The sequence below is a fragment of the Tamandua tetradactyla genome, chromosome 15 (assembly GCF_023851605.1).
Source record: "Tamandua tetradactyla isolate mTamTet1 chromosome 15, mTamTet1.pri, whole genome shotgun sequence".
Classification (NCBI taxonomy): Eukaryota; Metazoa; Chordata; class Mammalia; order Pilosa; family Myrmecophagidae; genus Tamandua; species Tamandua tetradactyla.
The window spans coordinates 75,288,228-75,315,984 of record NC_135341.1 but is presented as its reverse complement, the minus strand read 5'-3'; the positions used below and the strand labels follow the sequence as shown (position 1 = coordinate 75,315,984).

Here is a 27,757-nt window from a genome sequence, read left to right as displayed (position 1 = left end):
CATCATTGTGACACTTGTAACCTCTCTGAAGGTGGCTTCAGGATGATAATTATTTCATTTACTTCTGATCCACACTCCTGGTTGAGATCATTTGACTCTGCTGTCTGCTTTTGAACAGCACAAGTCTGAGGCTATGTCTAGTGGTGAAAGAAATATAGACTTTAGGTTCTCAAGCAGGTGCATCCCAAGGCTCTGTAAACAGAGCACAGCTGGCAAGAGAGGCTCTGTTACTTGAAAACCAGATTAAGTGCATAGCAGCAGGATGAAGGGAGGGTTTGACAGATTGATATGGAGAGAAGGATGCTTGTAATCCTGGATCATTTAGTTTAATTTGGAGCATTTGAAGGTTTTACCGCTTGGTTAGTGAAGAGTGCCTTTTCTGAGATAAATCTGAGTGGTCTTGAGAGAGGTAGAATGGTATAGTAGAAAAAGCATGTGTGTGGAGTCAGGCTGGGTTTGGGATGTATATCTGCCAGTATTTTTCTAATGCCCAGTTTTATCTTCTGAAAAATGGAAGTAATGTGTTTAATAGAATCATTGGTTATAAGATGAACCATTATGGTATCACCAAGAGAGAAAAAAAAATGTTTCTTTTTAAACAATGCATATCATCAGTTATAGCATGCATACCAATTTCAAAGATGTTAAACTGTGAAATAAAAGCATGCCTTAAAGTCAGTGAAGGTAAGGACTAAAGAAGATAACCTGTAAAGTGTGTTCTGCAGGGTCCCACACTGAACAGGTGTACAATAAAGGTGCATCCTTTTCTCTCTAACCTCTTCCCTTGCTTGAGCAGAAAAGTTACCATCATTATTGGTCACCATCCAACCTGCATCCATTTTAAGAAGGAATTAAATAATTCATTAGGCAGGGGCCAGAATGATTTCCTAAGGAGGTGGCTTCTGTGAAGTATGTTATTCTCATCACAAAATTTTATGATTGCCTCAAACATGGGATTTCTTCTGGAATTTCTCTCTGGGGAATTCAGCTGTTTATTCCTATGTTGGCTCATAACATAGTTGTATATTCGTAACCGTGATTACTTCTTGGAACATTCGCATCAATCCAGAAAATGAAATAAAAAGAAAAAAATTAATACATACCATACCCCCTCCCCTTCCCCCTCACTGATCACCAACATTTCAATCTGCTAAACCTATTTTAACATTTGTTCCCCCTATTATTTATTTATCTTTAATCTATATGTTTTACCTATCTGTCCATAAGGTAGATAAAAGGAGCATCAGACACATGGTTTTCACAATCACACAGTCACACTGTGAAAGCTATATCATTATATAATCATCTCCAAGAAACATGGCTACTGGAACACCCCTCTACATTTTCAGGCATTTCCCTACAGCCTCTCCATTATGGCTTAACTAAAAGAGTTATTTCTATATAATGCATAAGAATAACCTCCAGGATAACCTCTTGACTCTGTTTGGAATCTCTCAGTCATTGACATTTTTTTTGTCTCATTACTCTCTTCCCCCTTTTCATTGAGAAGATCTTCTCAATTCCTTGATGCTGAGTTGCAGCTCATTCTAGGACTTCTGAGAAGTGTCTGTTCATGTCTTTTGCCCGTTTTGTAATTTGGTTGTCTGTCTTTTTGTTGTTGTCCCATTGTGTAGGCTGTCTTTTTACTTTCTTGATGAAGTTCTTTGAGGCACAAAAGTGTTTAATTTTGAGGAACTCCCATTTATTTATTTATTTCTTCAATGCTCATGCTTTGAGTGTAAGGTCTAGGAAACTGTCCCCTATTATAAGATTTATAAGACATTTCCCTACATTTTCTTCCAAAAGTTTTTATGGTCTTAGATCTAATGTTTAGGTCTTTGATCCATTTTGAGTTAATTTTGGTATAGGGTGTGAGGTATGGATCCTCTTTCATTCTTTTGCATGTGGATATCCAGTTCTCTAGGCAACATTTATTAGAAAGACTGTTCTGCCCCAGGTGAGTTGGCTTGACTGCCTTATCAAAGATCAGTTGTCCAGGGCAGACATCAGTAGCTCAGTGGCAGAGTTTTCACCTGCCATGCTGGAGACCTGGGTTCACTTTCCTGGTGCCTGCCCATGTTAAAAAAAAAAAACGCCAAAGGAAAGATCAATTGTCCATAGATGAGAGGGTCTATATCTGAACACTGTCTTTGATTCCATTGGTCAGTATATCTATCTATATGCAAGTACCATGCTGTTTTGACCACTGTAGCTTCATAATACACCTTAAAGTCAAGTAGTGTGAGACCTCTGGCTTCATTTTTTTCTCAGGATATATATATATCCTGATATATATATATATTTTTGCATAGGCAGGCACTGGGAATTGAACCCGGATCTCTGGCATGGCAGGTGACAACTTTGCCTACTGAGCCACTGTGGCCTGCCCTCAGGATATCTTTCCAATTTTGATACCTTGTATTTCTTTTTCTTGTCTAATTGCTGTGGCTAGAACTTCCAACACAATGTTGGATAGCAGTGGTGATAGTGGACATCTTTGTCTTGTTCCTGATCTTAGGGGAAGGTTTATAGTTTTTCCCCATTGAGAATGATGTTAGCTGTGAGTTATTTCATATATTCCCTTTATCATGTTGAGGGAGTTCCCTTCTATTCCTATCCTTTGAAGTGTTTTCAACAAGAAAGGATGTCGAATTTTGTCAAATGCCTTTTCTGTATCAATCAAGATGATCATGTGGTTTTTCTGCTTTGATTTGTTTATATGGTGTATTACGTTAAATGATTTTCTTATGTTGAACCATCCTTGCATACCTGAGATGAATCCTACTTGGTCATGGCGTATAAGTCTTTTAATGTGCTGCTGGACTCGATTTGCAAGAATTTTGGGGGGGATTTTTGCATCTATATTCATTAGAGAGATTGGTCTGTAATTTTCATTTCTTGTAATATCTTTGTCTGGCTTTGGTATGAGGATAATGTTGGCTTCATAGAATGCTGTTAGGTAGCCTTCCCTTCTCTTCAATTTTTTTTTGAAGAATTTGAGCAGATTGGTACTAATTCTTTCTTGAATGTTTGGTAGAATTCACTTGTGAAGCCATCTGGTCCTGAACTTTTCTTTTTTGGGAGCTCCTTAATGACTAATTCAATTTCTTTACTTGTGATTGTTTTGTTGAGGTCATCTATCTCTTCTTGAGTCAGTGTTGGTTGTTCAAGCCTTTCTAGGAAGTCGTCCATTTCATCTACTTTCTCTAGTTTATTAGCATAAAGTTGTTCATAGTATCCTCTCATTACCTCCTTTATTTCTGTGGGGTCAGTGGTTATGTCTCCTCTTCCATTTCTGATTTTATTTATTTGCATCCTCTCTCTTCTTTTTGTCAGCCTCGCTAAGGGTCCACCAATCTTATTGATTTTCTCATAGAACGAACTTCTGGTTTTGTTGATTTTCTCAATTGTTTTCATGTTCTCAGTTTCATTTATTTCTGCTCTAATAGTCTAATTTCCTTTTGCTTGCTTTGAGGTTAGTTTGCTGCTTTTTCTCTAGTTCTTCCAAGAGGACAGTTAAGTCCTTGATTTTTGCTCACTTTTTTTTTTAATATAGGCATTTAGGACAATAAATTTCCCTCTTAGCACTGCCTTTGCTGCATCCTATAAATTTTGATATATTGTTGTTCTAGTTTGCTAGCTGCCAGAATTCAATATACCAGAAACGGAATGGCTTTTAAAAAGGAGAATTTAATAAGTTGCTAGTTTACAGGTCTAAGGCTGAGAAAATGTCCCAGTCAAAACAAATCTATAGAAATGTCTAATTTAAGGTATCTGGGAAAAGATACCTTAGTTCAAGAAGGCTGACAATGTTCAATGATTCTCTCTCAGCTGGAAGGGCACATGGCAAACACAGTCACAGTTTCTCTCTCAGCTGGAAGGGTACATGGCAGACATGGCATATATACTAGCTTCTTCTCCTGGCTTCCAATTTCATGAAGCTTCCCGGGAGGCATTTTCCTTCTTCATCTCCAAAGGCTGCTGGCTGGTGGACTCTGCTTCTAGTGGCTATGTTGTTCTGCTCTGCTCTCTCTGAATCTCTCATTCTCCAAAAATGTTTCCTCTTTTATAGGACTCCAATAAACCAATCAGGACCCACCCAAGTGGGTGGAGACATGTCATCACCTAATCCAGTTTACCACACTTGACTAAATCACATCATCCAGGGAGATAATCCAATCACAGTTTCAAACATACAGTATTGAACAGGGATTATTCTACTTTTATGAAATGGGATTTTGATTAAAACATGGCTTTTCTAGGGGACATACTTCCTTTCAAACCAGCACTGTTGTGTTTTCATTTTTATTTACCTTGAGATATTTGCTGATTTCTCTTGTAATTTCTTCCTTGACCCACTAGTTGTTTAAGAGTGTGCTGTTGACCCTCCATATATTTGTGAATATTCTGGCCCTCTGCCCATTATTGATTTCAACTTCATTCCTTTATGATCTGAGAACGTGTTTTGTATGATTTAAGTCTTTTAAAATTTATTGAGACTTGCTTTGTGACTCAGCATATGGTCTATCCTTGAGAATGTTCCATGAGCACTTGAGGAAAATGGTGTATCTTGCTGTTGTGGAGAGTAATGCTCTATAAATGTCTGTTAAGTCTAGCTCATTTATTGTATTATTCAAATTCTCTGTTTCTTTATTGGTCCTCTGTCTAGATGTTCTGTCCATGGATGCAAATGGGGAATTGAAGTCTCCAGCTATTATGGTAGATGTGTCTATTTCTCTTTTCAGTGTTTACCTCATGTATTTTGGAACATTCTGGCTTGGGGCATAAATATTTATAATTGTTGTGTCTTCTTATTGAATAGTTCCTTTTATTAATACATAGTGTCCTTCTTTGTCTCTTTTAATTGTTTTACATTTGAAGTCTAATTTGTTGGATATTAGTATAGCTACTCTTGCTCTTTTCTGATTGTTGCTTGCATGAAATATCTTTTCCCAACCTTTCACCTTCAACCTATGTTTACCCTTGGGTCTAAGATGCATCTCCTGTAGACAACATATAGATGGGTCCTGCTTTTTAATCCATTCTGCCAGTCTATGTCTTTTGATATGGGAGTTTAATCCATTAATATTTAGTGTTATTCCTGTAAGGGTAGTGCTTTCTTCTACCATTTTGCCTTTTGGATGTTACATGTCATATCTAATTTTTCTTCTTTTTACCTTTGCTGATAGTCTTCCTTTCTACACTCCTCTCCACACCTCTCTCTCCTGTCTTTTCCTATCTTTCCCTTGTGCTCCCTTTAGAATTTCTTGCAGAACTGGTCTCTGGGTCACAAACTCTCTCAGTGGTTTTTTGTCTAAGAATATTTTAATTTCCCCCTCATTTTTGAAGGACAATTTTGCTGGATATAGACTTCTTGGTTGGCAGTTTTTCTCTTTTAGTAACTTAAGTATATCATACCACTCTCTTCTTGCCTCCATGGTTTCTGCTGAGAAATCTATGCATAGTCTTATTGAGCTTCTCCTTGTGATAGATTGTTTTTCTGCATGATAGATTGTTTTTCTCTTGCTGCTTTCAAGATTCTCTTTTTCTTTGACATCTGACATTCTGATTAGTAAGTATCTTGGAGTACATCTATTTGGACCTATTCTGTTTTGGGTACGCTGCACTTCTTGGATCTGTAACTTTAAGTCTTTCATAAAAGTTGGGAAATTTTCAGTGATAATTTCCTCCATTAGTTTTTCTCCTCCTTTTCCCTTCTCTTCTCCTTTTGGGACACCCACAACATGTATATTTGTGCGCTTCATGTTGTCACTCAATTCCCTGAGTCCCAGCTCATATTTTTCCAACGCTTTCTCTATATTTTCTTTTTCTTGTCAGATTCCAAATGTCCCATCCTCCAACTCACTAATCCTATCTTCTGCCTCTTGAAATCTAACATTGTAAGTTTCCATTGTTTTTTTCATCTCTTCTAATGTGCCTTTCATTCCCATAAGTTCTGTGATTTGTTTTTTCACACTTTCAATTTCTTCTTTTTGCTCAGTCCTTGCCTTCTTTATATCCTCCCTCAATTCATTGATTAAATTTTTGGTGAGGTTTTCCATGTCTGTTTGAACATTCTGAATTAATTGTTTCAACTCCTGTATCTCATTTGAATTGTTGGTTTGTTCCTTTGACTGGACCATATTGTCAATTTTCCTAATATGATTTGTTATTTCTTGCTGGCGTCTAGGCATTTAGTTACCTTAATTAGTTTATTCTGGAGATTGTTTTCACTTTTTTTACCTAGGATTTTCTTGCTGGATGACTTTGTTGTCTGTCTGTTCTTTGACATTCAGTTCAGCTTATTCTAGACCTCTAGCTTAGGTTTTGTTTAACAGATCAGAATTTTTCAGTTCTTGTTTTCTTGTTTCTTGCCCTGCCTTTATGGTGCCTTTGTTCTCCTCCCTTAAGAGGGTCTACTTAGGTATTATAGACCCCAGCAAGATTTTCCCAGACCAAACTGGCCTCCTTTCAGGAGGAAAGAGTCACCTGTATCAGTTTTCTCTGAGGGTGAGGCCCAGCAGGTTGAAAGGCTTTCCTATGATGCCTCTGGACTCTGTTTTCCTATCCTGCCCAGTATGTGGTGCTTTTTTCTGCCCACCAGCATAAGGTGATGTGGTACCTTTAACTTGAGCAGACTCTCCCTCCTGGGGGTGTGGTTGAGACAGAGGAGAGCTTGTAGGCTGGACATTTATACACCAATGTTTATAGTGGCATTATTCACGATTGCCAAGAGATGGAAACAGCCCAAATGTCCATCCATGGATTACAGAAGAATCAAACTTCTGTAATACATACAATGTTACATTATGCAACTGTAAGACAGAATAAAGTCATGAAACATGTAACAACATGGCTGCACCTTGAGGACATTATGCTGAGTGAGATTAATAAGAAACAAAAGTTCAAATACTGTATGGCCTCAATAATTTGAATTAACATCAATGAGAGAACTTTGAGAGTTAAAGTTGAAAGCACAGGAAATACAAAGAAGGTAGAGATTGGGTATTTGACGCTGAAGGAGTACAAAATGTTCAATAAGATTGATAGTAAAGATCCAGAAATGGGTAGCTCAATATGGTAGCACAATGTGTAAGTTCACTGAAAGAAGCTGAGTATGAGTATGGTTGAGGAAGGAGGGCTGGGGCATGTATGAACCAGAAGGAAAGAGGATAAAGACTGGGACAATATAACTTAGCAAAACCAGTTGTGGACAGTGATGATTATTAAATATACAAATATAAGAATGTTTTTGCATGAGGAAGAACAAATGAATGTCAAAATTGCAAGGTGTTGAAAATGGGATGTTATACAGGAAAAAATACAATTAACACATACTAGGGTCTATAGTTAACAATAACATCATAATATGCTTCCATTGAATGCAACAAAGGCCTTATGCTAAAGCTAAATGTCAATAAGTGGGGGATGTGGGGGAAGGGTAAGGGATTATTTGCAGAAGAAATGGAAATATCCTCATAGAGATTTTCGTGGTGAAGTCATGGCTATGTGATTATACCAGGAACCATTGATTTTTTTTTTACTTAGATTGAATTGTATGATGTGTGAATAAAGCTGTTCAAAAATGAGCAGAGAGATACAGGTGCTGGAGAAAATGTCACGAGAGAGATGAATCTATTCGCAGTTGGTAGGGAAGTGTGGAGCAACCTCTCTGGAGGGCAGTGTGGTGGCTTCTCCACAGGATGCTAGGGGTGGGGTTGCTATGTGCTCCTGCAACCCCATAGTTCGGCATATACTTGGAGGAACTCAGAGGAAGACAGGAATGGACAGTTGCACACTGTTTTTTGTGGGGGCAGTGTTAGTGATTTGCATTGGATAGTGGTGGCCAAAGGGTGCATTGACTGAGGAATGGAAAGAGGAACCATGATATATACATACAATGGACTACTGAGCAGCTGCAGGAGGGAATGAAGTTGTGTGGCATGCAACTAGGTAAATGAAACTTGAGGACAGAAAGGAAAAGACAAATATCATAAAGCCTCACTAACATGGACTAACTATGAAGTTCAAACTCTCAAATTGAATTTGAAAGTATTGGTTATCAAGTGAAAACCTATTGTAAAGGTTCCTAGATTGGAAGCTCTTACAGCAATCATATCTATTCTGGAGCTATAACTGCTGTTTCTAAATTCTGAGATGCTGAGCAGTTTGTGTATAATCTGGTCGTTCCCTGGAACTTCAGGTATTTGTGTGACACCTTAGACTCAGAGTTGTGCAGCTAAGAAAGTCAGCATTACCCCACATGGTAACTGTTAAAAACACTGAAAAAGTGTTCAGACTTCAATCAGAGATATGAATGAAGCTGATCTGGGTAGGACTAAGGTAAATAAGACTAAAGGGCAAAGATAATATTGACTGTATTTTAAAACTTCAGCTTCTGTGTGAGACCAAAGGAAGAGACTTTTATTTGGTGCAAAATTTATATTTTTGGTAGTACACTATCTAATATAACTTGCATGGCCAGCTTATTTGAACACTATAATTACATGGAAACTTGAATAGGGAGTCATCTTTTTGGCTTGTATAGGTTGGTGTGATGCCCTGATACATCCCAGAATAATCTGGGCAGAAGATAAAAAAAAGTATCTGCAATGTCCCCTTGAGGGACTGGAGTAAAAAGTGGAAACATTACATTTCCCCACCTGGAGAAGACGTAATATTCTTGCAAACATTGAGGACTGCCAATTTAATGGGCCAGGCCCTCAATCTATGGGCTTTCCCTAATGAAACTTATTCCTGCAAAGGAGAAGCTAAGCCTACTTGTGATTATACCTAAGATTCACCTCCAGAGCACCTCTTTTGTTGCTCAGATGTGACCTCTCTCTCAAAGCCAACTTGGCAGGTGAACTCACTGTCCTCCCAGCTATGTGGGGCATGAATCCCAGAGGTGTAAATTTCCCTGGAAATGTGGGACATGACTGTTGAACTGTAATCCAATAGCCTTGATTCTTATTTTTTCCCTCAATGATTTTTTTACTGAGATACAGTCATCTAAATTATATAATCAGTGATTCACAGTATCATCATAAAGCTGTGCATTCATCCTTACAATTGATTTCTGGTTATTCCAAAAGCAATCAAAATCAGAATAAAAATTAAAATAACAAGAACACCCAAAGTCTCCTGTAACCCCATACCCCTACTGTTTATTTTTTGTCTTTTTTTCTTACTCATCTGTCCATACACTGGATAAGGGGAGTGTCAGTCACAAGGATTTCACACTCATAAATTTATCCCTTAAATCATCTTCAAGAATCAAGGCTATTGGATTACAGTTCAACAGCTTCAGGTGTTTCTCTCTAGCTACTACAGTATACTAAAAACTGAAAAGGGATATCTATATACTGCATAAAAATAAGCTCCAGAAAGACCTCTCAGCTCTATTTGAAATTTCTCAGCTACTGAAACTTTATTTTGTTTCATTTTTCTTCCCCCTTTTGGTCAAGAAGGCTTTCTCATTCCTGTGATGCCAGGGCTAGGCAAAACCCAGCAACCTCAGATTTTATTTGAGGTTCAACTGAACTGGCGGCATACCAGTGTGCATTGCAACATTAGGGAATTGCCAAAAGATGATAGTAACCCTAGTGTCCATCAACTGATGAATAGATAAAAAAACATGGTTTACACACAATGGAATATTATCTAGCCAAAAGATACATGAAGTTCTGATACATTCAACAACTTGGATGCACCTGAGACATTATGTTGAGTGAAATAAGGACAAATATTGTATGATCTCACTGATATGAAATAATTAGAATACACAAACTCATAAAGTCAGAATCCAGAATACAGGTTACCAGGGGGCAGGCAGGATGGCGTAGGAATAGGAACTTAATGCCTAAAATGTACAGTTTCTGCTTGGGGTGATGGAAAAGTTTTGGCAATGGATGGTGGTGATGATAGCACAACAATTATTGTGAACATAATTAACAACACTGAATTATATATTTTGAATGTGGTTAACAGGAAAATTTTAGGTTGCATATATATATATTACTAGAATAAAATTTTTAAAATCCATGGAACTGTGTAACGCAAACAGTGAACCCTAAGTTAAACCATGGACCACAGTTAATAGAACAATTATAAAAGTATGCTTTCCTCAATTATACCAAATAACCACACTAATGCAAGGTGTTAATAATGGGGCAGTATATGAAAGCTCTATATTTTATGCAAAATTTTTCATAAACCCACAACTTTTCTAACTGAAAAAAAGAGTATATGTGTATACAATTTATATAAAATTCCAGAAGACACAAACTAATTTAAAGTAATACAAAAAAGCTAAATAGTTGCTTGAGAAGAGGAAGCAGGGTGGCATGGGAGGGAGGGATTACAAAAAAGTATAAGGATATTTTGAGGGGTAATGGATATCTTCACTCTTTCCATTGTGGTGATGGTTTTAAGAGTGTTTATGTCAAAACTCTTCCAATTGTACACTTTAAATAAGTGTGGCTTTAGGATGGGCAACCGTGGCTCAGTGGCAGAATTCTCGCCTGCCATGTCAGAGATCCAGGTTCGATTTCCAGAGCCTGCCCATGCCCAAAATAATAATAATAATAATAATAATAATAAGTGGCTTATTATATGTCAGTTATATCTCATTACGCTGTTTTAAAAAAAGAAGGCTTCTGACATAGCAGGTCTTCAATAAGTGTTAGCTATTATAAATTTTATTGTTATCCTGAGAAATATTTTAGGTGAGATTTTTAAAAGAGCAGCTCATCAAAACGAATATTCAATGATTTATTCTAACCATCACCATGGCCTAACTATATTTTTCCTTTCTTCCTAAGGATACTCATGAAACAAGAATTTAGGAAAATAGCCCAGGCTTTGAGGTTAGAAAACATGAGTTACACTGTCCACTCTGACATCCAGAGGATAGCACTATTTGACCATGAATTTTCTCTTAGGTAGATGCTATAATGCAACACCACACGATTGCTATAGAATTAAATGAAAAAAATGGATGTGAGCACATTCTGTTAACTACAAAGTAGTATGAATATATCAATCATTAAAACTGGGAAGGATAACTGTAGACTAGTCAACTGAGGCCTAGCAAGATTAAAATAAACCATGACAAATTTGACACAGGAGGGATAGATCTCACATCTCATCATTTCCTCTAGTTCATGATTCACACATCAGAATTGCTGGAACACTTTACAAAATACAGATCCCTGGGCCCTACTCTATACTTACTGAATCAGAATTGCCTGGGGTAGAGAACAGGAATCTCAGTTTTAAAGAAAGCTCCCCAGTTGATTCAGATACAGCCAGGTGCACAAATTGGTAGATATTCTTTTGGAAACAACCACCTCAACTTTAACACTTCTAGTGGGAAAAAAGAACTGTCCTAGGCTCAGGTTAAACCTGGCTTCAGCCTGCAGAACTATCTAAAGCATCTTTCAAATACATATTTAGTATTGTAAGTGCTTCCCCTGTTATCATTTCCCTTCTTTTTCCTGAGCACCTCTACTCTTGAGTGTTTTACTGGCCCTGGGATTATCTTCAGAAATTATCTATCTTAGAAATGCAAATGTTTGCTAGCAAATTATGATGACTTGATTTCTGTCCAATTAGCCATTTCCTTAAAAAACAAAACAAACAAGTCATTCAATGTTGCATGCTGATAGCTTACCTTGCATAGGTGTCTGATGTGTGGCTTGATGCCAACATGAAATTTATACCTATGTAGGATCACAGTTTGAAAATCAAGAATTGAAAAGATAGGTAGCAGGATTGGCACACATCCTCCTTATATAACCATTTAGGGGTGAGTAAAATAGAAAGACAGAGACTAGAGTTTCCATCTCCCATCCCTTATCATTTCAACCTATAAGTTACTTTTAAGGTATTATCTTTAAATCCTATCTTGAGAGGTGCTATATGCATATAATTAAATCTCTTATCAGCTATCTCATAGTCCATGAATTTAGGCCAGATGTTGCAAACTCAAATTCATATGGGACCTGGTGGATAAATTCAGTGAGGGGAGAAGGACCTGGAAGAGACTGAATGGGGCAGCCCTCAATTGTTGCTACAAGGAGTTTGGGCCAAGTTTGCCAGATATTCTTAGTTGTTTTTCTGTGTGGCAGCAATGAAAATATCCCCTTTCAGATGTTGGCAAATTAAGGGAAAAAATACTTTGAGAGGGACAAATAAAATTCCTCCAAGTCAACATGAACCTGCAGACTACCAGTTTGTTACCTCTGATTTATACAATTATCCAAAATCATGATCTCTGAACAGCTGAAAAAAATGCATCCAATATAGTAAATCCTGTATCTCCAAGCAATCAGCCAGTGGCATAATCGTTCTGTCCCCCAGAACTTAAATTATATAAAAATGTAAAATTCAGCTGAAACAGAAGCTGGATTTCCATGGGAAGCCTGAATAATAAAATCACTGTTGGTCTGAACAGCAATGAGTTGGGATTTGACTGTCTGCCTGCCTATCTTTTGGAGAGGGACGTGACCAGACTATCTGTCCTACCAAGAATGGAAGGTGGTGTTACATACAGGACAATCCTCTCTCACACAGTGACCATTGAGTTTGAATCATGTCCCCCACAAAAGTTATGCTCAATGCTAACCTCCGGTACTATGGCTGTAAAACCATTTATAAATTGGACCTTTGAAGATATTAGTTAAGATGTGGCCAATCTGAATGAGGGTAGACCTTAACCCAGTATGGGTGAAGGGAAATTGGACACAGAAATAGAAGCCAGAAAGGAAAGAGAGCTCACTATATGACAGAGGCAGAGTTGTACCTGCAAGCCAAGGAATCCAAAGGACTGCCAGCAAGGCAACACTAGAATGCTACAGGCTCCTGGAGAAAATATGACTTGTAGATACATTGTTGGTGGATTCTAGCATCTGAAATGTGAACCAATAAATATCTGTTGCTTAAGTCAACCAGTGTGTGATATTTGTCAGAGTAGAATTAGCAAACTAAGAGCCCCAAGTAGGAAAGGCCAGGGATGAAGCATTGAACTCAAGGGGAGGCTGGCCAAGCAACAAATTTTCTTTCCTGGACAGTATGGGATATGCGTGATATAGTCAAAGATTGTCTTCCCTTCATTTTATTCAGAGACTCTTTCCCTTTACTCATTTGAAAGCAAGGAAATGGTTTTCAAAGTTTGTGACAATCAGAAAGTATCCAATAAACCAATTTACTATTTGAAAGTTGACAGTACACATGGATTCCAGGTGACTTATACGATTTGAAGGGTGGCATCTGTAATTGAGAGATGCTGTAGAATCTGTAACCTAGTCCTTTAAGATTTCCTAAAATATGAATGGTTTTGGGTATTTTAGCTTATGACAAATGTAGAAGAAAAAAACTTTAGTGGCAAGGGTCCCAGAGGGATATCGATGGCATATCCAGAGAGCTTAAGGTCAAGGGTTAAACTCTTTACAGGGGTGTGAGCAGGGTTAAGGGAGCCGATAAAGAATGGTGAGGCATAGCTGGGGGGCGGGGGGCTGCAGTAGGGAACAATGCGAGGAAGCCATAACACCTGTCCTAGTTTCTATTGCCACTCTAACAAATTACCACAAAATGAGTGGCTTAAAACAGCAGAAATTTGTTCTCACTCACAGTTAAAGCCAGAAGTCCAAAATCAAGGTGTTATCAGGTTTGGTTCCTTCCAGAGTTTCTGAGGGAGAATCTGTTCCGTGCCTCTCTCTTAGCTTCTGGTGATTACTGGAATCCTTGGCTGGGAGCTGGATCACACCATTCTCTGCCTTGTTATCACATAGCCTTCCTCCTTGTGTGTGTCTTTGTGTCTTCACATGGCCTTCTCATAAGAACACCAGTCACTGGATTTGGGACCACCCTCATCTTACCTAATTACATCTGCAAAGGCCCTACTTCCAAGTAAGGTCACATTCTGAAGTTCCAAGTGGACATGGATGAATTGGAAGGGGACACCAATCAAGCTAATAGATCACCCTTCTGTCTGAAAGTTGGGGAACTGGTCCTATGTTACCAGACCCCAGAAAGAGCTCCTGTGTTGGCACGGCATTTGCTGGCAGAATCTGTGTGTGTACAGGCTTCGCACCTCTCTGTTCTCCCACTTTCTGATCTCTTCCAAATCCTCCCTTTGAATCCATCCAAACCCAGGGAATTTAATCCATAGAAGTCAGTCTCCTGGAATACAGGACAGAAAGTGACAGATAAGGATCTGGGAGAGTGGGACAACTAGGGAGTTACTGCCACAGAAAGCAAGGGGAAACATAGACTCATGGAATGTTATAGCTGGACGGAGCTACTCTTTTAATACTCACCCCTATTTTGTGGATGAGGAGAGTGGGGACCAGGGAATTGAATTAACTATATGAATATTATACAGTTAATAAAGAGCAGAATTGAGACCCAAGGCAGTTATTTCCATATCCATTCTCTCAGCCTTTCCATTTCCTTATCCTGGGAATCATGAAGTAGGAAACTCATCTTACAGTAGAGTTGGTGAAATGGGAAGTGTACACATCATTCTCCATCGCTGTGCCTGTCAGGCATGACTAATCACTTACGGATGTGTTTCCTCCCAAGCCCAGATGTACCCTCAGCCTCTTTGCTCATCTTAAGGCTCCAAGCAGCCACTAATAATTGACTCATCTTGCTGCCCCATTGCCTAACAACATACTCTTACAACAGAAAGCTGTAGATCCTGTATTATGTCTAATAAGATTTTCTTCCTTGAAACTTGGCTCCTTGTCTAAAGTTCCTTTCTTGTAGAATTTTAACTGCTTGTCCTGGCCGACATGGAGTCGACGGTTGGTATTTACAGTCTGGAAGAATGAGAAGCATCTGAGATTAATTTGCTTGAAGGGTAATAATAAAAAGCCCTAATGTCAGCATGGTTTTCTCTTTCTCTCTCCTGCAGGTGGACAGAACAGAGGTGATCCGTACCTGCATAAACCCAGTGTACTCAAAGTTGTTCACTGTGGACTTCTACTTTGAAGAGGTGCAGCGTCTGCGGTTTGAAGTCCATGACATCAGCAGCAACCACAATGGGCTGAAGGAGGCCGACTTCCTTGGAGGCATGGAGTGTACACTTGGCCAGGTGTGTCCCCAGACCCATTCCTTCCTCCCTCCCTCTCTTCCTTCCATCTGTTCTTCCACCTTCCCTCCCTTACTTGGGCCTTTCTCCCTCTCTTTTCCCTAATTCAACCCTTGCTTTCTTCTATAGATTTTATTTCTTCTTTAACATGTAGCATTTTATGACTTTCCAGGCACTGTCATGCATAATTGCATTTACATAGGGATGATGCTGCAAATATGCAAAGAGTTACTTATTTTTGCAAATTAATAACTTTCTCTTCTGCATTCCCTCACTGTGTCAATTTATTTAGCAACTATTATTTAACTACTCATTTACTGAAGAGCTATTTACTGAGCTCTTTTTATGTGTCTGGTCACAAGTCCTGCTCATTTATTTGTTATTTACTATAGTCTTATCCTGTTACATTGTAAACTTTCATTTCCCAACTCAGCAGTGAGAACCTATAGGGAGTTTCCCTTGTTCACATTTTTCCAAGCCTCTGAGGCCAAAAATAGTGCAAGATGGGGCTAAATAGGTAGTTGATGAATGAATGGTTTTGCTTAATCCTAATAACAATAATGTTAATCAATATCACAATTATATCTGCTTTTATTGGTGATAAAACCAAGACTCAGAGAGTTTGGATGTCTTGCCTAAGGCCTCACACTAAGAAGTGGCAGGCCCAGGACTCAAACCAGGTCACCTGACTCCAAACTCCATCATCTCGCTTCCAGACGCTTTTGCTTTCTCCCTCCTTTCCAGCTATTATAACTGTGGTAGGGGCCGAGGGGTACCCAGGAAGTGGATGATTTAATTGGTAAAAGCACAATAAATGCACATCAACTATAGTTCATGATGTTCTTTAAGCCACAGTGAGATAAAATATCCTGAGACTCAGAAGGTTGTGGGCCTTCACAAAAGGGAGAGTTTTTCTGCTGAGTAGAACCAAAGACATTGTGGGGTAGGGTAGGGTTTGAACCAGACTTTAAAAAAATATATCATCCAGGGATCAAAGAAGAGGAAGGAGGGAAGCCTTCCAAATAAGAGAGCGATGTGAACAAAACACAGACTTTAGAACGAATATGGCAGGGGTAAGGGGCAGGGAGAGACCAGTAGTGAGTCAGGCCAGATGCTATTTTGTATGAAACTAAGTTAATCCCAAACTTCAGAACCTTTCATTTGCTTGGGCCCCTTTCAAGGGTCTGTGTAGTTTTCTTCTGTTCTGTACTTTTTTTCTCAAAGAAGCCTCCCAATCAGTATAAACCTCAGTTCCCACAAAACCTGGATCCACCCACCAGTGGTAAAGAGTCTGGGTCAGGGATTAATGAGAAAGTCTGCCTGGAAAGTAGACAGCAGCTATACACGTTTGCTTGTTTTCACTTTGCCCTGTGTCAGTTATCACTAAGAGAAATGTATCCCAATGCTCACCAGGTGACAAAATAGACAATGTCCTTAGTTACTGTTCTTCAGCATATATAGTGGCTGACGTTTTAGGATTTCTAATTATTCCTTTAGAAAAGCTAAAAGCCCAATGTGGAACTACAGCTGAAACGAGACAGAGAGAAAACCTGGACTAGCCCCCATAAAAATAGTCTTTCTCATTTGAAGAGAGTTGGTAGCAAATAGTTCCAGAGCCTTGCAAGGTACAGTGCTCAATAAGTAGGTATTAAATGAATGAATGAATGAAGTTTGGATTTGGTATGGAACGTGGTATTTTGTAAATAAAATAAGAAGATGAGTAAAATGTGCCTTTTATAGGTACAAATGTACCACACCAACGTTCTCCCTCATACAATGGGCTTCCTTCTAATGTAGGAAAGTAATACTTTGTCCTGAGAAATAAATCTCGATTTATGCAGGAAGATATAAATAAAAGACATTTTTCATCTAAAGTTTTGCTCATTTTGTCTGCATTGATTAGACTCAAACTTATATCTTTACCTCTTGTAGGTTCATCTTTCCAAGAGCCAGCAAATTCTTGACCCCAACATTGTGCAAGGTGCCAGAGATATAGTGCTGAACCAAAAACATTTTCTCTGCCCTCAAGCAGCTCACTGTCTAATTGGAAATAAAGATATAAAGCAAATAATTAAGTGAACAAGTATTTGAACCACACCTGTGGTAAATGCTGTTAAGAGAAGTATGAATTATAAGAGAGCAAACAATGGGAGAATCTCACCAAGTGGAGAGGGGGCCAAAAGGTAGGGAGGTGAAATTTAAGCTGAAATTTGGAGGGTGAGTGAGGATTTATTAGGTGAGAAGGAAGAGGAAAAGCATTCAGCACATACTGGGGAATGTCTTCATTTAGGTTTCCCAAGAATCAAACTCTGAGACAAGAAGTTGAGGAAGGTGAAGGAAATCATAGTTGAGTAGAAAAGTGAGACAGAGAAATGAAGTCATGTTATAAAGGGTATGTGATCAAGCCAGCTACTCCTGTGGGCAATTGAAGCTGAATTCTGCTGGGGAAATTCTGGAGACCAATGCAAAGCAAACACCAGAGTTATCTAACCCCAGGGAGGAGGAAACTGGAGTATTTTTACACTTGAGGGCTTACCTATACTCTCATTAGTCAGTGGTTGATGCCAAGATGGGAGCATTAATGCCCAGCACTTCTGGGATGCTACATGGACAACGAAGCAGACTTCAAAAACCAGAGAAAGCTTGCATGCAAAGAAATGCAGGTGCTGGTGGTTGGAAGTCAGCAATGTGCACAGAAGTCGTCAAGCCTGGGGACATAAGCAGGGCCCTGACAGCATCTACCACACAGACTCTGTTGGTTAACTACCCAGCAGCCAGTGCCCTGCTCTTTTAGCTGTCAGAACCTGATTATTTTCAGGTGTCTACCTTCCACCTGAAAGGTAGAAGTGGCCTTGTTGAAAATAGTCTTCTCCCTAGCTCCAGGGTAAATTCTGAGTATGTTCCAATCATATGAATCCCATGTGCCCTTGCCAGAGAAAGGTTTAGGGGTGGCCTTGTGGTCCAGTTCTGACCATAAGATATGAGGATTTTTCCTGGAAATATTCCCTATTCTAGAGAAAGACACATACAAAAAGAAGCAATTCCTTTCCACTGGTGGTGCCTACAGCCACCTTACAGCAAAGCTGAGGATGAGAGCAACATTTAGGTGAGGTAGAGCCTCTTAAGAGAACAAAAAGAAGAAGAGACATAGGCCTCTCATACTATGGAGGCTACCCTATCTGTGGATTCCTTGTTATATGAAAATAATGCCCTATTGTTGAAGCCACCTGAAGTGGGATTTTCCATTCCTTGAGCTAAAAGCATCATATTGATACAATACATGTAAGAAGCTAAAAGAAGGCCAGGCCCACTAGAGTGTAGAAGGCAAGAAAAACTGGTTGTATTCATTTAATTTTCTTAATCTGTTAAGATGTATGTACAAGTGAGGACTGAGGATGAGATGACAAATAGTGCTTTCTAAATATATTTTTGATGCTTGTGAAAGAGTTTCCACACTGATAACTGCACTTGACCCTCATTGACAATGCTGGGAAGACAAGTGTCATTATCCCTATCCTATGGGTTGAGAAAACTGAGGATCAGAAAGACTCAATGTCTTTATAGAGCCAAGATCAGAACCCTGGAGCTCTTGACCCTTAACCCAGGACTCTGTCATGACCTAGGGAAGGATAACCTGGGGAGGCCACCTGTTCTGAGAGTTCCTTTAATATCTTGGCTTAGATGAACAAATGTGCAGTGAGTCAGACTTGTTCAGGAAGCTGTAAGCCATGCTCCTTGGGCTACCTCCATTTGACATGCTGACCTTTTGGTATACTGTATATTTTGGGGAAACACCTTTTCATATTATCAGCCAATCGATGGGTGGGAATGACCTTTCCTACACTGTAGAAGTGGACATGGATTGGCTTAAACCCTATTTTTGTGGCACAGTGATTGGGTATGTAACCAAGAAAATGGTATGCAACCTAATCAGAGATACTGAGCTGCAACTGCATGTTAGCTGGGGCCTTCTGGGAAAGTATGGGTAAGGACAAAACATAAAGCTGCTTGGGGAAGAAGAGGAAAGGTAAAAACATGATAATTTGTGGCAGAAAAGGAATGAAAGCTGACACCTCAGAGAAATGGAGAGAAATCAGGACTTTGATGGTATTATTTGTACTGCTGGATAGGGTCTTGCCTAAAATCAGACCTTCCTGGGGTTTTCAGCCAATACATTCATTGTGTGATGACTTTTTGTCACTTGCGACGTGATGAGCCACTTCTAAATAGTCAAGTCATACTCCACAGAGCCCTTTACCCAGTCCATAGTGACTGTTTCAGACTCCAAGATCTTGAACCCACCATCTCTGTTTCATTCATTTGGCAATTCATTCCATATTGCCTTGAGAAGTTCCTTTCCACTGGTACATTAAAACCCTATTTCTATCTTAATTGGCATTTATTATTATTTTTTCTTTTTTTGTTTTTTTCCTCATGGGCAGGCGCCAGGAATCGAACCCAGGCCTCCAGCATGGCAGGTGAGAACTCTGCCTGCTGAGCCACCATTGCATCACCCAGCATTTATTTTTGTATGTAGCTATCTGGTCTCTACAGTTAGATTGTAAGTTTTTTGAGGCAGGGACCATTTTCAGCACTTCTTTTGTTATAATGCATGTCTTAAATATCACAGACACTGAAGTCCAATTTATTGATTAATTAATTTTGGAAATATCAAGCCAGTGTAGACATTTTTTTAGCATGATAAAGTTCATTCATATATGTATTCATTCTTTCAATAAATGTTTAGCAAGTACCACAGATGTGCTAGAGCTAGAAAGATGAAAAAGTGAGAGGCCCTGCCTCAGAGGAGCTCATAATTAGCAGGAAGACACAGGCAGGTAAATAAATAATCAAAATGCATATCATTAAGTGCTACAAGAGAGATGTGCTCCAAGGGCTAGAGGGGAAGCACTTACCTCTGTTTAGTGAGAAATCAGAGCGGTCTCAAAAGAAAGATGATTCTAGACTGGAATCTCATAAGATGGATAGGGATTCAGCAGAGAAAAGAAATAAGGACTCTCTGGGCAAGATGACTGATACACACAAAGGTGCAGAGAAATCTATGTGACTCCACATGGCTGGGTGATCAGGTGAGGGTGGGAAAGGGGCAAAGAAAGCTAGACATGAAAGGAAACCAGGCTGAAAAGCCTTTCTCTAAATTTGGAGAGTTTAGATTTGGCACCTGCTGAAAAATTTTAACTGTGGGAATGACAACATTGGATGTGTATAGTAGAAAGATCACTTTGGAATTCCTGTGAAAGATGGTTGGGAATGGATAGACGTGGAGGCAGGGAAGCCAGTTAGGAAATGAATGCGATTATACAAAAGAGATGAAGAAGCAATGAAGAGAGTTCTTTCAAGAATAGAATCAACAAGTCTTAGAGATGGGATTAGAAGGAGTTTAGAGGTGTCTGGAGAGCTGAACTGGCTATCTTTGAGGGGAAGCATATTGAGGTAGGATGGGGAATAGAATATGGTGCTGGCACTTTGAGCTCAGGATGTCTTTTGGGAATCATGATGAGGTTGCCCCTTGGTGGCTGAACACCTGGATCTGGAGTAGATGACATAGATTTGGGAGCTGACTCCATATAGGTGGCAGTTGGTAGCAGGAAAATGAATGATATCCCTGAAATAGACTGATGAGTGGTTTATTTTATTTCATCTTGCAAGGATATCCATTGAACATACCACTTATGAACAAACCATAAAGAATTTTTTAAAACCCTTGAGTATGTGAGGACATCTCTCTCTCTTTACCCTTTTTCAGATAAAAGTATGAACTTTATATTGTCTTAAAGGCCAAAACTTTTGTTGAGTATTTTCTATGTGTAGAATAACATACCAGAAAAATGCATTTGTAATGAGATTTTTATGAAGACCAGGGAGTACTTCTTTACCCTTAACAGGTTGCAAGTCTTTGGTGTAAATGGAAATTTTTCTTTTTGTTCTAAATTGTTTTCTCTAGTATGACCAAACAAAAAGAAAGCCATCGATATTCTTCTTCATAACTTCAGTGGTGATAGTGTTTATTGCTTAGTGAGGCTGGACAGCAGCAGCTGTTGAGGGACTAGGAATGGTGTGGTCGGGGTCTGAGGCACTATTTCAGAATGCTTAAGTGTACTTGCTATGGAGGCTGATGGCCTTGGGTTCAGATCCCAGCTCAGTGGCCCTCTAGTTGTATGTCACGAGGAAAATTCCTGTAGCTATCTAAGCCTCAGTGTTTCTTATGATGGAAAATGGATATAATATTTCCCAACTCAAGGAATATCATGAAGGCATATAAAGCGTTAAGCAGAATCCCTGGCATGGAGGGAAGACTCAAGATATGGAAGCTGTTATTAAGGTGGTGAGAACCTAGGAAATAGAATTGAGATGTGTAGCAACCAACACTGTCTCAGGAGCAAAGGTGGAAGTATAGAGGGTGAAAGCATTACAAGGGAACATTCACATCCTAGATAAGTAGTAAAACTGAACTTATAATTTTGCCTCAGTTTGTCAACTAGTACTTGAGTCAAAATACTCAAAGGATTGAAAGTGTGTATGTGTATGTGTGTGTATTATGTTTTATGTGTTCTAACATTTACTTATCTCAGACTATTTTTAAGTAAAAATAATTTTAAATCAGTTGTCTGAAATAATTTGGGACAGGTATTCTAATTCTTATTTTGTGTCAATTAAGGTACATAAAGAGAGATAACGTGACTTCCTGAGCATTATGTAGGAAGTCAGAGCTTCAGAGCCTGTCCTTTCAAGGCTGTCTATGAGTACTCACTCTGTCCATTTGAGTTTGCCAAATTGTCACTCTATCATGTGAAAATTAAGGACTTTGAGGCTTTAGGGAAGAAAAAGACCTGTCCTCGGCTAACTAAAACCTGACATTGGCCATGAAGTAGGCAATAAGCATAGCAAGTGACTTAGTACTGAGCAAAAATGCCAAATGAAGGTTCATGTCCTTGGAGAGAACTCCAGGCAGAACTGTGCGTTCTCAGCAGATGGATGAGGGGGGCGAGTCCTGGGTACACAGGGTTCTCGAAAAGCTGTCTGCTCCTTCTGGGTGTGCTTGGAGATCATCCTTGGAATTCTGTTGACGAAGAGACAAGGAGCTAAATAAACCCCTTGCCTGCACCACCAACTGAGGGCTTGTCAAAGAGAGACATGATCCCTCACTATAGAGACTACAAGCTGAACTTGAATGCAATGCTCTCTTTTTTCCCTTGCTCTGCTTATTAACTCATTCATTCTTCCCTACATTCTTCTACTGCTTCATCCATTAAAACATAGTGGGTACTGAGGCCGAAAGACTAAATATAATAAATACAACAGCTGGCTTTCCCCAGGCACTTTTGTTTACCAGACATTGAGCTAGGCACTTGATATACCTCACTTCATTTAATTAGTACAATATCCTTGGGGAGGTTAGATGCTACTATCACCCCCATTTTACAGATTAAGAAAAGGACTGAATAAAGCTAAGGTAACTTATCCAAGGCCATGTAGCTAGTAAGCGATGGAGCTGTTCCATCTAGCTCCTAAGCCCCTCACAATCTTTTCCATTTACTCTACTGGTTTGTCACTAACTAGTGTAAAGATGATGTCACATCTATTAATGCAAATCCATATTGGAGTTGACCTTGCTAATTTTGTTTGTTTGCTTTATAGTAAAACTGAGAGAGGCAATATAGGAATTCACTTACAGAAAAATAGCCTTGATTTTCTTTCCTTAATATTTGCAATACTAAGTTTACTTTAACTATATATGGCTTCTTAGAAAGTGTCAGTGTCAACACTTCCCCAAACCAGAATCTTTCAAGCTCAGCACCCAGAAGGTATTTTCTCCGGCCTCTCTTTCACCCTCAACCTTGTTGAGCAAACCCATTGTCCTAATTCAGTGGTTGCCCTGGGTTTCATCATTGCTTCTCTTGCAGACATTTTCTCTTCTCCCTGGTTTAGAAGACAGTTACAATTATGTATGGTTCTCCTCTCTTCCTTGCCATGTGGCTTTTCTTTAGTGTATTTCTCCTTCTAGAGTTCAGAGGAAACACTTTCTGTCATCATAGTGTGGCAAGGAAATCTGAAACCCCCTGAAGGCTGTGTGTGTGTGTGGGGGGGGGGCGGTATCTGACACTTCTTCATGAGAGAGGTTCATATGCCATCTTCCCCCAGAGCAAAGGTGCTCTAACTTGAGCATGTATCAGAATCACCTAAAGGTTTATTAAAATACAGATTGCTGGGCTCCACTGCCAGAATTTCTAATTCAGATTTGGGGAGGGACTGAATCATTTGCATTTCTAAGAAGTTTCCAAGTGATTTATTGTGGCTGGTCATGGAACTACACTGAAAACCACTGCCCCAGAGTCTTGATGAATGCTAATGAGTCTAACAGGTTCTTTGAAACTTGAGCAAGAGCAGTCTCTCTTCCCAGCTCTTCTTTCTGGGCAAACATTGCACTCACAGGAGCCAGAGAGCCCTGGTGAGGCTGGGAGGTGATCCAGTCTGGATTCCAGGTCAACCAGCTGGCAGCTCAGTTCTCCCAATTACAGATAGAAAGCCTCAGTGGGGTCTAGGGAAATACAAAAACTGGCACTTGTAAGGCAAAGACTGGTTACTGGATTTGACAGGAGGTAGCAGAGGTTGGTGTATATTTGAGAACAGGGATGTTCACAGAATGTGTATAGGAAATACTTCTTCTCAAAGAATCACCCATCTGCACAGGCTTGCCCCCTGTCCCATTCTCAGTGAGGCTGCTTCCCCGACCCCTGCTAGACTGGCAGCAGGGCATATCACCCTGTCCTTCTGGCCACAGGTATTTGGGCCAGGGCTGACTTAAGAACATTTCCTTGTCTGGAATTTTGGAACTGGGGCTTGGCCCAATGATTATAGGCATTCAATGTAAGATGCTTGACATCAAAGAACATGTATACAGGGTCAACTACCACAGCTGTTTCTCTTGCCTGGAGAAAAAGAGAAAGTCATTTTGTAGAGGGAAAGAAGAATAAGTGAATGTCAGAAAGACAGGGAGGCCATATGGCCCAGAGAGGAGTGTGCATATAATAGAGGGCCAAGAGCTGCTCAGATTCCTATTGGCTTCTGAGTGCTGGTCCCCAATTCTGGCTGTGCTCCTGACTGTGACCTTTAGTAGCAGCCCTCTTCCCTATTATGCTTATGCTAGACTGAGAACTCCACTTTTACTCTCAATCTTATAATCCCTGACTACCTAATGTAGGGGCTTGGATACCAGTGCTGGTAGTGGAGAATCCTAAACAGATCCTCCTTTACTTTCTTGCCAAACTTTTGAAAGCATACTATGTTCCAAGAAAAGGAAGAAATGCAGACATGGAATAGACATGGTTGCTGCCCCCGGGTAGCTTACCACCTACTAGGGGCAGCATGGGTAGAGGTTAAACACAGAGCTATAGAGTCTGATTGTCTGGGCTTGATTCTATCTTCTGCCACTCATTACTTTTTTTCAGTTTTCTTATCTGTAAAATGGGCATAATCATAGAACCTGTTCTTGGGGTTGTTATGATGACTACGGGCTGAAGCACAGTCCTTAAAATACAGTGAACTCTCAATATAAGTCTCTGCTTCTATCTTCTTCTCCTCCTTCTCCAGAAGCTTCTTTGGTTATATAAAATGAATGTCCCCAGAGAGCCTGGCACTGCTTCTGCATGGCCATTCCCCTTTGGTTGGGACCACCTCTCCCTTACTTTGACTCCATCCCTCCAGTCCTCACAGACCAATGCTCTATAGGTCACAGGACCATTTCTCTCAAGGCCTACTCTAGGCACTTCTGTGCCTGTCTGTTTAATTTCAAAGACCAGCCTGAGCTAAAGGCATGTATGGAAATGTAGTGGACAAGTTTGCTCAAGATGAATCCTTTATACATTTGAGAGTCACTCTGATTTTGTTATTTTACCACTAAGGTAAACTCAGGCTCTCTGACTTGCAACAGTAGCTTTCCTGGATGTCTGTCTTACAGTGTAGGTTAACAAGTTTAATTTCCTTGGGCCCCTCAAAGTGAGAAAGAGGACTGGGTAAATCTATTGACCTTTGGGATGAATTGCACCCAAGACTCCACAAAAGGTGAGATTGCACACTGTATTATTAGTTTTAATTATGAAAGGAACTAATGTTTTGGGCAATTATCTGAAGAACTTAAAGAGGGCAAAGAAAACATCTTGAGAGCAGAGGAAACTAAAATTGCTTCATAAAGTTTACAATCCCCTAGGAAACTACGTACACTGCTTGAAGTTTATGTTCTTGGTGAAGATCTTGGTTTCCGGAGTTTGTTCCTCCCAAACATTGAATGTAGCTGATTGTACCCCTTATTCAAACTGTTAGCACCTTTCCTAACCCAGATGAATGTTAGAATCAAGTCAACTATATTGGCACCTGAAAGAATCAGCAGACCACACGCTGTCAGTAATCAATGGAAATTTAGTGTCAGGTCTGGATGACCCCGATTCATGAACACTGGGATATGACAATGCAGAGGGTGCTGTCTGAGCTCAGTACTATGCCCTGAGGAAGATTTCATAGGCTTCACTTAGTTGTGTAACATCCAATATTCCTGTGGCATAAAATTCACAGTCAAGGGAAGTAAAAATTTTATACTGCAGCAAGTAATTCACTTCTTTTCTGCCTCCCACATGAAAACTTTCCCCAACTTTGCAGAATTACTGCAAGCAGTAGCCACATGAGTGATGAATGGTATCCTAAGTGAAAAACATCATCTCAGCTCCCATAGACTGGCTGAGAAATCTCTGGGGAGTAATCCTGCTTTCTACTGCTCACTGTCTATTCCATTTATAGGCAGGTAGAATTCACATAGGGTGATTGTGGGTAAGCAGTTCTCCAAGGAGAATAAAATTATTTCTTGCCTTATTCTTATTGTATCAGGCAAATAATCTTAAATTCAGATCATAGGACAATTCTCTGCTTTCTCTGGAGTTCTCCCTTTATACCATTAAATCGTCTTTACAGAGCTCTGGAGTGGAGGTCTCCAGCCAGGTGCCCTGGATTTGCCAACTCCCTCTATGATCTTGGGCTATTTGCTTAACCTTGCTGAGATGCAGTTACCTCATCTCTAGAGGGTGGGTTTTGGATACATTCTCATTCATCTTTTTCCTTTTCCCTAGACTTTGAAATTAAGCATCCCCTTCTACATTCTCATCCCTTTTTAGAACAATTTTCCCCCTCTTCTCATCTCAGTACATTTGGTATTTCGATCCTGCTAGGTCACAGACCTCATCCAATCAGACAGTGTATCAGCCTACATGTATACCTCCCAGCAAAGCAGGGCCTCATATCTGTCTATTTAATTTCAAGGATAGTTTTTTAAAAAAATTTATAAGCAATTAGAATGGAATGTGTTTACAAATCCTGTTTCACAAATAATCACAGTAACACAAAAACCCTCATATGAATGCAGGGAGGAAGAAAAGATATCTGAAATTGAATGTGAATTTGCAAGAACCCAACATGTCAATGCCAAAAGTAGCTAGAAGTGTGTGTCCTGGTCCCAGCACTTTAAGCCAGTTCTGTGCTGGACATGCAGTCCACATTCTGCCCTAGCAGTGGTCCCCTGAGCAGCCCACCCATACAGGGAGTCACATGTATGAATCTAGGTTGGCGGGAGCTGCCCTGGACCTCCACCACAGCTTCTACTTTTGCTTGTTCCCAAACAGCTTTTATTTCAATCCCATTTCCACCCAATTCAGAGCTACTGGATGTAAAAATCCAACCTTGATCCTCATCTCCACAGTGCTTTCACATGCTTTCCCCACCATCTGGCCTTTAATTTTCCCCTACAAGCATTGTCTTGCAGTACCTTCTCAATTATCAGCATCCTGGATGACTTAGATAAAAATATCCTAACAGTATATATTATGCCATTCCTAGAAAATGAGATCCTATAGTTTAATGAACTGAATCATCAATATACCAAATGGCCAATTTGCTGAAGTCAAATATCCAAAATCAATTCACCAAATAATACATTAGCCCAAAAACTGTCTCTAAATTTATCGAATATTTTCTTTACTGAAAAGATGATTCTTGAACTACATATAGATATAGTTTACTAAAATTATTTTAAAACTTTTAAAAATCTCTGCAAATTTTTGGCTTCAGATACTTAGGAAATTCAGTTATTGATTATCATAAACTTTTCTGAGTTTCAGATGTAGCCATAAACTCTCCTTTGTCTCTTAGCATTCAACAAATTGGACATTTCTTAAAGGACCTTCTGAAGCAAAATGAAAAGCAGCAATTAAAATAGTAAAGTAATCTTTAAAATATTATTAAAACCATCTCATTGAGTGGTGCAGTGGTGGCTCAGTGGTGGCTCAATTCTTGCCTGCCATGCCAGAGACCCAGGTTTGATCCCTGGAGCCTGCCCATGCCAAAAACAATCAAACAAACAAAAAAACCCATCTCATTAAGTCAATTGTGATGAACTTTCTAAAGAGTTAAAGGAAACACATTGTTGTAAGTCAGTATATCTATTAAATTTGGTAACTCCATCATTTGGCAAATTAATCATTCAACAAATTGGGTTTTGTTGAATTGGCCCTATTTCCATCCCAGAAAACCCAGATCCTAGTCTAGCCACCTAGGCAAACATCTGACCAGGCCAGTCTTAGGATGGTGTATGTGTGT

The 27,757-nt window shown here is 39.5% G+C and overlaps 1 protein-coding gene across 17 annotated transcripts in view; it reads left to right on the top strand.

The window, feature by feature from the left end:
• The window catches only part of CPNE4 (copine 4), a 694,898-nt gene that overhangs the window by 491,562 nt on the left and 175,579 nt on the right, over positions 1-27,757 (top strand). For all 17 annotated transcript variants that reach the window (XM_077130114.1, XM_077130123.1, XM_077130116.1 and 14 more), the window contains one exon: positions 14,921-15,100. In XM_077130114.1, the coding sequence (XP_076986229.1) occupies positions 14,921-15,100 (180 nt within the window). The remainder of the gene's footprint in view (positions 1-14,920; positions 15,101-27,757) is intronic.